The sequence below is a fragment of the Quercus suber genome, unplaced genomic scaffold (genome assembly GCF_002906115.3).
Source record: "Quercus suber isolate HL8 unplaced genomic scaffold, Cork oak 2.0 scaffold_76, whole genome shotgun sequence".
Taxonomy (NCBI): domain Eukaryota; kingdom Viridiplantae; phylum Streptophyta; class Magnoliopsida; order Fagales; family Fagaceae; genus Quercus; species Quercus suber.
In genome coordinates, this window is record NW_027069541.1 from 676,420 (window position 1) to 686,102 (window position 9,683).

The 9,683-nt window shown below is 34.7% G+C and overlaps 1 protein-coding gene across 1 annotated transcript; it reads left to right on the top strand.

The window, feature by feature from the left end:
* Positions 1-8,482: 8,482 nt before the first annotated feature.
* On the top strand, positions 8,483-8,935 carry LOC112029978 (uncharacterized). Its single transcript, XM_024062659.2, has one exon. It carries the CDS (start codon positions 8,483-8,485, stop codon positions 8,933-8,935), a length of 453 nt encoding a protein of 150 aa, XP_023918427.2.
* Positions 8,936-9,683: the final 748 nt, after the last annotated feature.

Consider the following 9,683-nt stretch of genomic DNA (forward strand, 5'->3'; position numbering starts at 1 on the left):
ATCTATCTTTCAACGTACAGAAAATGGGAGCATAGCTTCGGAATAGTGCATCCACGCTATAGCACGGGTCAATATACTGCAATGCATCATGTCGATACCTAATACAAACTGTAATGACATGTGAACATGGTATCTTGTACAGTTTCCATTTCTGACATGTGCAAGTTCTTTGCAGCAGATTAACTCTATGTGCGTGATCCCCATGTCCAACAGTCCTTGGATTATGTGGTGTATCTACTTGATATGATTGTTGTTGCGCGCTCAATCTCATCACCCTGTGATACTCCGCCTTTGCCTTATTTCTCATGAAGATATCCAAGGCATATTTACACCATTTTTTTCCTGAATTCAACTACGCTATGCTTTTATTGCGACGATCATCGAAGTAAGCATTTAGTTTGAACCATATGTATTTCACCATTGCCGTAATAAGTAGGCTACAAGCACCTTTTAGAAGACCATTGAAACGCTCGAAGACATTTGTAGTCATTGCCCCATAATGGTAACCGTTGTCAAAAATTAGAGCCTATTTCTCTTTAGGCACATCCTTCAAATATTGATGCGCATCGTGGTTGACATTCTCAATTAAATCAAATGTGGCATTGAACTTTCGCTCTTAGGTAGCACTTGTTGCCCTCCATACTAGATTTTTTAAAGTTTCATTGTTCCATCTAGTGTTGACATTACTGCATAGATGATGAAGGCAGTGACGATGTTCAGTCATGGGAGGCTGCAAAAAGTCTCGATTAGTGTTTCTGAAGATAGCTTGTATCCTAGGGTGTTTGTTAGATATGACACACAAGTGTCTCCAGTCGATAACATACCTTCTTATACAAGCCAAGAACCAACCCTAAGTCTCTGTGCTCTCATTCTCGACAACGACGAAGGCTAGTGGATAAATCTTATTATTAGCATCTATCGTCATTGTAATCATAAATTTCCCTTTATATTTTCCATACAGGTGAGTTGCATCAATGCTAATCACAGGCCTACAGTGCTTGAATCCAACAACACATGGACAAAATGCCCAAAGTACAGACTTGAATCTATAGGTTCCCCGTTCATAATTATCGTCCACTAGTAACTTATACTTTGTACCCAGACTTGCATCCTTAAGTCTTGCCAAAAAACTCGACAACTCTGCATAAGACTCCTTAAAATCCCCATATATAGCTGCAACTGCCTTTTTTTTAGCAACTCATACCTTGTATGTGAACCATAATGATTACATTAGAAATAAATACAAGTTAAATAATTATAGTTGAAGAAAACAAATCAATACTTGTAAGGTTAAAAGATGAAGATAATATTTCTTTCTCTTTATTCCTCTTTTTCTTTCTTTTTTCAATTTCAATTTTCATAACATAAGGTATTCATGGGTTTTGGGAAAAATATCATGCTTATACTTCACAAAAGACTGATGTCTCTATATTGTATTGAAAACAAGTTAAAGAATACCTGTAGTGAGATACTTCGTGTTTAAAGTCTGCCAAAGCAACGTGGCATAAGTTCTTTATCTTATACGCAGGGTCTTCTCGTATATAGTGCTCAAGTACGTATGCTAGGAACATCGAATCAACCATCCAACCATCATGAGCATTCTGAATTTTGTCGCACGTGCGGGGGCCCTTGCATTTTGTGATCTTCCAGACGTTGTCTCCCTTGCAACATATCGCACGGACTGATCATGGATAGGAATTATCCTCGCAACTCACCATAAGCCTCTCTAAGTCTAAATGCTCAGTTTTGAAGCTAAAATTCTCTCGCATTGCAGACTAAGTCAACGCATGTCACACTGCCAATTTAGTCGCGAATTCTATCCCTTTCATTGGCTGCTCCCCAAGCATCCAACTTGATACTTCTTCTTGCATAACCGGTGATGGATTAAACATATTATCCAAAGTGTTTTTGGTGAACCATTCCGTCGTAAGATCGGGACCGGGGCATGTGTCTCTATTCTCTTCTACAACCACATCTTTGATATGATCAACATCCTCATGTTCACCCATGGTATCTTGGAACTCCTCGAAGTCATCCTTAATAACATCAATATGGGTTGCATCATCACCAAGTCCGTGATCATCTTCATTTTCGGATGTGCCCCCATGCAGCTCACCATGAGATAAATGCTCTCCTACATGCACTTCCTAGGGCCCTTCCTCCTCCTTAGTTGAGTTCACATGGGGAAATGTCTACCACGGTTCATTGCCATACCCATCTCTTGTGTTCTCTGCACACCCTTAATAAGACTGTAATGGTATTGAGTTGATGTGCTCATCTACAGTTCCATCCAAAGCAGTATGTTGTGAACCTTCTCTAGCCTCTACTATGGCGGGCTCAACAATGACATAGAGCTTCGAAACAACGAATCCTTTCACTGCCATTTGTTCAACAACTTCCCACATCATCTTCACTTTGGCGTCACCCAATAACTGTAGTAAATTGTAGAAAACTTAGGTGCCTACAACCGGTTGAGGTGCTCGATACACGATAGAAATGTTATGCCTAGACTGGTCCAACCCCATCGCCTTCAATATTCTTCGTTGCAAGTTCGTAAGGCTTATCCCACGCTTCACCTTAACACATTTTTGCTTTTGGTTTGAGCCTTGGTACAACAACCCATGCAACTTATGATAATACGTCTCTCCATCGTAGTACACAGAAAAAGTGAAAATCCATCACCAACCTGTTATTAACAATATTAAAAGTTGTCATAATCTATAAATAGTTGCATAAATTTGGCATATGATAAAAACAATTTATATTCATACTCAACCTCCTCGACTTTGTGTATGGACATATAAATAATTGAATCTTGATCATAATGTGCACTTAACCATATATATATTTTATACACATATAAAATAATAAAAGATCAATCATTTCGACTTTATTTTATTAAGCCAATTTCTTTTTTGAGTAATGAATTCATATTATTATGAGCACCCTTATTACTGTAAAAGTCAACAAAATATCATATTACCTCTATCTATCAACCCATGAGTTTTATACAATTAAGCCACACATGAACTATACTTGTCACTAATTGAGAATTCAACTAACCTTTACTAGTTCTAGCACTTGCTTATTCTGAGGGCGCTGTTGGATTGAATATTTTCAAAATATTTGCTTAATTTTATTGTGTTTACAACACTACATGTATGTGTGTAACTTACAATATAATCTTACTATGCATGCTTTCTATTTGCTATCATATGGTTAAGCTTGATTCTTTTATATTTGTGGTCTATTTTTTTTGACAAAACAGTTATATATATATATATATATATCAGCAGTTGTACATAGTTAATATTGCAAAACTCATTTCATGAAACTCATGCATAAAAATCTCATACAAACACAATCCAAAAACTAAGCATTTAACTCATGTATAAAAATCTCATATTGTAAACACAATCTAAAAACTAAGTATTTAACTATTACCTCTATGTACTGGTTACAACAGGGTTGACCCAAAGGTTAAATGGACAGCACGTTAGTGGATGGAGACATTGACACTAAGAGTCAAAGACTTGCAGATGGTGACCCATCAGTAAAGTTTCTACTTCCAGTTTCTGACTCACACATGGACTTGGAAAGAGAGAGATATTGAAAATAACCTCATGATTCCATTTTCTTAGAAATCTAAGACAAGATATGACAACAATACAACAAAAGGAGAATTTACACTGAAGATAAAATTCACAAGGGTTTCTTTTGCAAAGAAGCAGGTGTTGGAGGTGAAGAATGCATTGCTTGATGCAAGAAGGAAGCAGGAGAAGCGATCAAGCTTCTCAATTTATGAGTAAAAATATAAGGTAATGAAAGAAGCAACAATATTTGGCACCTTTAGCTTATTTCAAAATAAGAAGATTTTCTATGAGGCAAAAGTACATGGCAACACCAACTAGCACAATTAGGAATTGACATGATAATATAGACAAATGATTCTTCTTTCAGTTTATATTTTTATTTTTTTAAAGGTGATTTCATCCATTTCTTATCATTTCCATCACCTGCCATGTTTATTTTGAATGGTAAAAGGTGCCTAACAAGTGTGCATGTACTTTAATCCTGAGCATAGAGTTAATTACTTCTACACATAAGATGAGCTAATAACCCTATAAACTGAATTATGTTTGCACTGTATCTTAATAAACTTAAAAAACACTTAATCTGACATACCTTCGCAACATGAGGGGCAATGAGCCATGCAAGAGTAACAGTAAGAGCATCCACAGTAGATGTGGTATTTATGTTAAATGCTATAATATTTGACATTTGGCACACCAAACACCAAAAATGGAGCTTTATCAGATGTGCTAAATGTGTCAAACTTTTGCAATATGCTATAGTACTCTTACAATTTTGGCACGGTATGGACAAAGAATGGCATATGGTTTATTGCTTTTTTTATTCATCTTTCTCTCTCATTCCAATTAAAATATCTCTTTCATCTTCTCCTTCAGCCACAGATTCACTGCCTCTATCTCCACTCTCTCATACTCTTTCTTCTCCCCTCTTCCCTTTTGCTCTATTCTCTTCCCATTAATGAATCATGAGTCACCACCGATTTCCTTTATACCATCTCACAAATTCCATCATCACTAATCTATAAAATCTCCTTCACCGGTTTTTTTTCCCCTTTTGTTCGCTATCTCCTCTCTGTTCTATCTCATACACCGAATTGGTTTAGTTCATCTTAGAGTCACTGATTCGCTATTCAATCTCGGTATCGTCGATTCGCTGTTCAATTTTAGTTTCACCAATTCTCTGAAGGTTTCATCGATTCATTCTACATCTACTGCGTACAGGTAAGTTCTTTGTCTTCTCTGTGATTCTCTCGATATTTCGGTGTCTACTTCTATTCTCTCTATCTTCTTAGTTCATATGTGCTATGAGCTGTGTTATGTATTTGTTTCATTAATTCCAACATTTAGGCTAAAACCATATTTACCAAAGATCTAATTCCAACATTTAAAATTTAGAATGATAAAGAGTGAGGCATGGATTCACAAGTGTCTTTGTGTGAGTGTGTGTTAAAGTTGAACCTATCAATCACAATTTCACAAAGCCATATATATATATATATATATAAATTATTTGCTATAATTCTTGTTTTTGTGCATTTAGATATGCATTTGATTTTTTATTTTTGGGGGGCTCTCTTTGGAATACCTAAATTATTTTTATCTACATATCTATTTAGAGCATGGACTCAAGACATTATTCATCGTTTGCTGATGTCTTATGGGGGAATATTAATCTTGAGGATGAACTTTTCGGTGTATCTGAAAATGGTCTCCTGTTAGTCGAAGATTCTCCACTGAATGATGAAGTTGCCACTTCTAAGAAAAAATCAACATATGGTATCAACTTCAGTGCTGAGGAAGACAAGCTATTTGTAGCAGCATAGCTTAATACCAATGTCGATCCTGTGTATGGTAATGAGCAACATAAAACAACATTTTATGGCAAAGTTGCAAAATAATTCAAGGACCACAAGATTGATTCTACATGTAGTATTTCATCCCTAACAAGCTGATGGGGAATAATTAATAGGGAAACAGTTAAATTTTGTGGGTTCTTAACTAAAATTGAAGCAAAGAATGAAAGTGGAACAACAGCTGATGAGAAGGTATAAATTTTGCGATGGTCTTTAATTTTTTTAGATTTACAACACAAATGAATTGTTTGAAGAAACTAATTATGTTATATTTATTTAATTTTTTTTAGATTGAGAAAGCAAGGGAATTGTTTGAAGAAATTCACGGTTACTTTTTTTCAATATGAACATTGTTGGCTAATGTTGAAGGACTTTCCAAAGTGGGTATCTACTATGCCTAGGGAAGATTCAAAAAAAAGAAATGCCTCAAACTCCAGATTCAATAGATCAAGGAGGGGGGGGGGGGTTGATGACATTATAGATTTCAAGAGGCCAATAGGTAGAAAAGCTGAAAAGGCTAATCGAAAGAGAAAAGATGATGGGAAAGATGTTAAAATGAAATATTTGAAAAAGAAAATGAAAATTCTTGAAAAAGGTTGTGCACAAGAAAAAGAGAAAGTACATATCAAAGTGGAAAAGGTTCGCTTGCAAGAGTTGACAGAGAATGAAAGAATTATGATGTTAGACACAAGTGGCATGATCGAAGACCAAAGAATTTTTTATGATGGACTCAAAAAGGAAATCCTTTCAAAACAAAGATTAAGTCGTTCATTGGGTTAAGATGATGTTGGTGATGTCTTGTTTCAACCTTATTTTGGTAGTAACTTAGCCTTGATATGTATTTTGTGGCATTTTTTGGGTGTAGCTGATTTTAGGCCTTGATATGTATTTTGTGATCTTAGCAAAATGTTTTGACTCTTTTATTATGTGATTTCGTTGTAAATTCTAGTAGGCCACTGCCATCTAAGTAATCCTAACATTTTAGCTTATATAAAATGTCGTGTATTTTCTATATTTGATTCTATACTACTATAGAATTTATATTACTGTCATGCTTAATGCTGGTGCTGTGCTATTAACGCTGCTGATTGGGTTGAGAGGCCAGTGTGTAAGTGTCCTGATTCTGCTTTGGTGTTGTATGTTATATGATGTATGTTGTGTTAGTGACTGCTGCAGTGTAGTAGTATCAGTGGTGCATTGCAGTAGTGTGCAGTTTGGCATTGGTTAAGGTTGTGTAGTAAGTATTAGATATATGTGTGTGCTAGATGATAGTAATGGGGGATATTGCCATGTATATACAGTTTGAAACCTCAAATCTTTATGTGGTTGTTTATGTGGCTGTTTACCACTGTTTATGTGGCTGCCTAAAGTCTGTTTATATGGCTGTTTACTACTGTATATGTGTTTCTTTGGTTGCCTAAAGTTTGTTTTCAGTTATATGCTTCTGAAGTCTGGTAGCTGTTTATGTGGTTGTTTACTGCTGTTTATGTGACTGTGAGATAGTGGTGACAAATAGTTTGGCAGATAAGTCATAAATAAGGTCACGTGTATATGTGGTACCTTCTAGCTTTTCTACGTGACATGCATGAAAATAAGCCAGTATGTCAAACATGTTCTATGATCACTAACGCTTAAACTCCGAAACATTTATCAAGAATTAGGTGATGTCCGCACTTTATGCTTTTTTTGGAACTAAGGGATTTCAACTAAGCTTAGATTGTCTAATTAGCCTACTTGAGTTGTGGTTTAGCTAGTAATCCTGTTCAACTTATGAGTTTTCATTTCAGTCTTAGCCTATACATTACTTTATGCATCATAGTGTTGAACCAAATTTACAATCTAAAATCAATAGTTTATGGGAGGAGGAGCTTGCCCATTTACAAGGTCGTATAACTAGATTGCATCAAAGCTTTGTGGCTTAGGGGATGATATTTCTGTTAAGTCAATTTGCCTATGCTAGAGGGACCATAATTTACCCTTACAAAGATATTGGTATCATATATATATATATATATATATTACTATCCATAGCCTGTTTATGTGTTAATTTTCAACACTCTTAAAATGGAGGATTGGTTTAGGAAATCACATTCCACCAATTTACTGAGTATATAATGACAATTAAACCTGCAATAACATCTTAATTACAATCAAACCTTCTTTTAAAGTTATTGATTTCATTTCATATTATGTTTCTTGCATCTATATTGATAATTGCTTTCCAATGTTTTCTTTTAGTTTATCTCTATGGGTAGTTCTTTTTTTCGTAAATTGCTTAATGATGACTCAGATGAAGATGAGATAATTATAAAACTTCTCACGGGTTTGAAATCACAATGTAAACATTGTCAGTATATCGACCGTAATCATTTGGCATGCCATAGAAGGCTTTATGATGACTATTTTGCCGAAGAACCTGTATATCCCCCCAAATTATTTTGAAAGAGATTTCGAATGAGACGTTCTCTTTTTCTCTGAATCCTATCTAAGGTAGAAGCTCATGAACCTTACTTTATCTAAAAAAGAAATGTTGCCAAAAAGCTTGGTCTATCTTCCCTTCAAAAGATGACCGCTGCACTTAGGATGCTTGCTTATGGAGTAGCAGCTGATTTTATGGTTGAATATGTGAGAATAGCATAAACCACTGTAATAACCAGTATGAAAAAATTTGTTGTAGCAACGGTTGCTATTTTTTCAGAGGACTACTTGAGGTTACCAAACAATAAAGACATCGCTAGATTGTTAGCCCATGGCCAAAACCATAGATTTCCAAGCATGTTAGGAAGTATTGATTGCATGCATTGAAAATTGAAAAATTGTCCAACTGCATGGAAAAGGATGTATTGTGGTCATATTCGTGACCCAACTATTATTTTGGAAGCAGTGACTTCATATGATCTTTGGATATAACACTCATTTTTTGGGTTACCTGGGGCAAATAATGATATTAACGTGGAATGGTCTCATGTATTTTATGAGCTTGCACAAGGACGTGCTCCTGTAGTTAATTACTTAATCAACGGTCATGATTACACAATGGGATACTATCTTGCCGATGGCATATATCTAAAATGGTTAACATTTGTGAAGACAATCCCATCTCCACTAGGACCAAAAAGAAAATTATTTGCAAAAGCTCAGGAGGCATATAGGAAGGACGTAGAGCATGCATTAGGAGTGCTTCAAGCACGATTTGCAATTGTACGTGGACCTGCACGGTTTTTGTATCATGAAACACTACAAGACATTATGAAAACATGCATAATTCTTCATAACATGATTATTGAAGATGAGCGAGATGAAGCTGAAGCAGTGGACTTAGATTATGAACAAATTAATGAGATTTCATGTACACCAATGTCACGTGAGCCAACAAATGAATTTTCGGAGTTCATTCAAGTTCATGAATGCATTAGGGATCAAGAAGTTCATTCTCAACTCCAAATGAATCTCGTTGAACATTTATGGCAATTACAAGGAAAGTCATGAAAACTTTTGGTTTTGTTTATTTGTCTCCTCTTCTTTATGGAGTTGCCATTAAAACTTTTGATTTGGTTTATTTGTTTCATTTTGTTAATGAAGCTACCATTAAAACTCATTGGCTATGTTGTTTTGTTGTGTTAAGTTTAGTATTAGCCAATTGTTTTGTTGTATTAAATTTAAGTACCATTTGTCATCAAGGAAGTGTCCAGCTCAACTATGTTTAATTCAATGGGTTTTGTGTGAGTTAATGTTATTGGATATGAGTTATTTGTGTAAGTTTTCTATGGACTACATTGGTAGTTTAGTTCAGTTGAAACAACTTCAACTTGACAGGTTGGCTTTTAGATTGCATATGTTTTAGGCTTTTGATATGAGCCTTGACAGGTTAAACATGTTTTTTTTTTTAATTTAATTTAATTTAATTTTAAAAAATGCTTAAGAAAATATGGATTTTTTAAAATATGACAGTTGAATTAAAAGGATTGTTTGAAAATGTTACCATTAGAATAAAAATATTTGAAAATATGACTGTTTGGAACAAATATTACCGTCAAGAACAAATAATAAAGAAAGAATAAAATAAGAATTAAAAAGAATTAAGAAATAATATTTAAATGAAGTGGTAAAAATATAGAACATCTGATAAATGCTATATTATAAAATGATGTGGTAAAATAATAAAGTAGGCTTTTGGTGTGTTAAAATGACATTTTTTTTATGGCACATCTGCTAGGATGCTCTAAAAAGACCTGTA

Bases quoted from the DNA above. Each gene is read 5' to 3' on its own strand.
- LOC112029978 (XM_024062659.2), top strand. From the start codon at position 8,483: ATGGGATACTATCTTGCCGATGGCATATATCTAAAATGGTTAACATTT.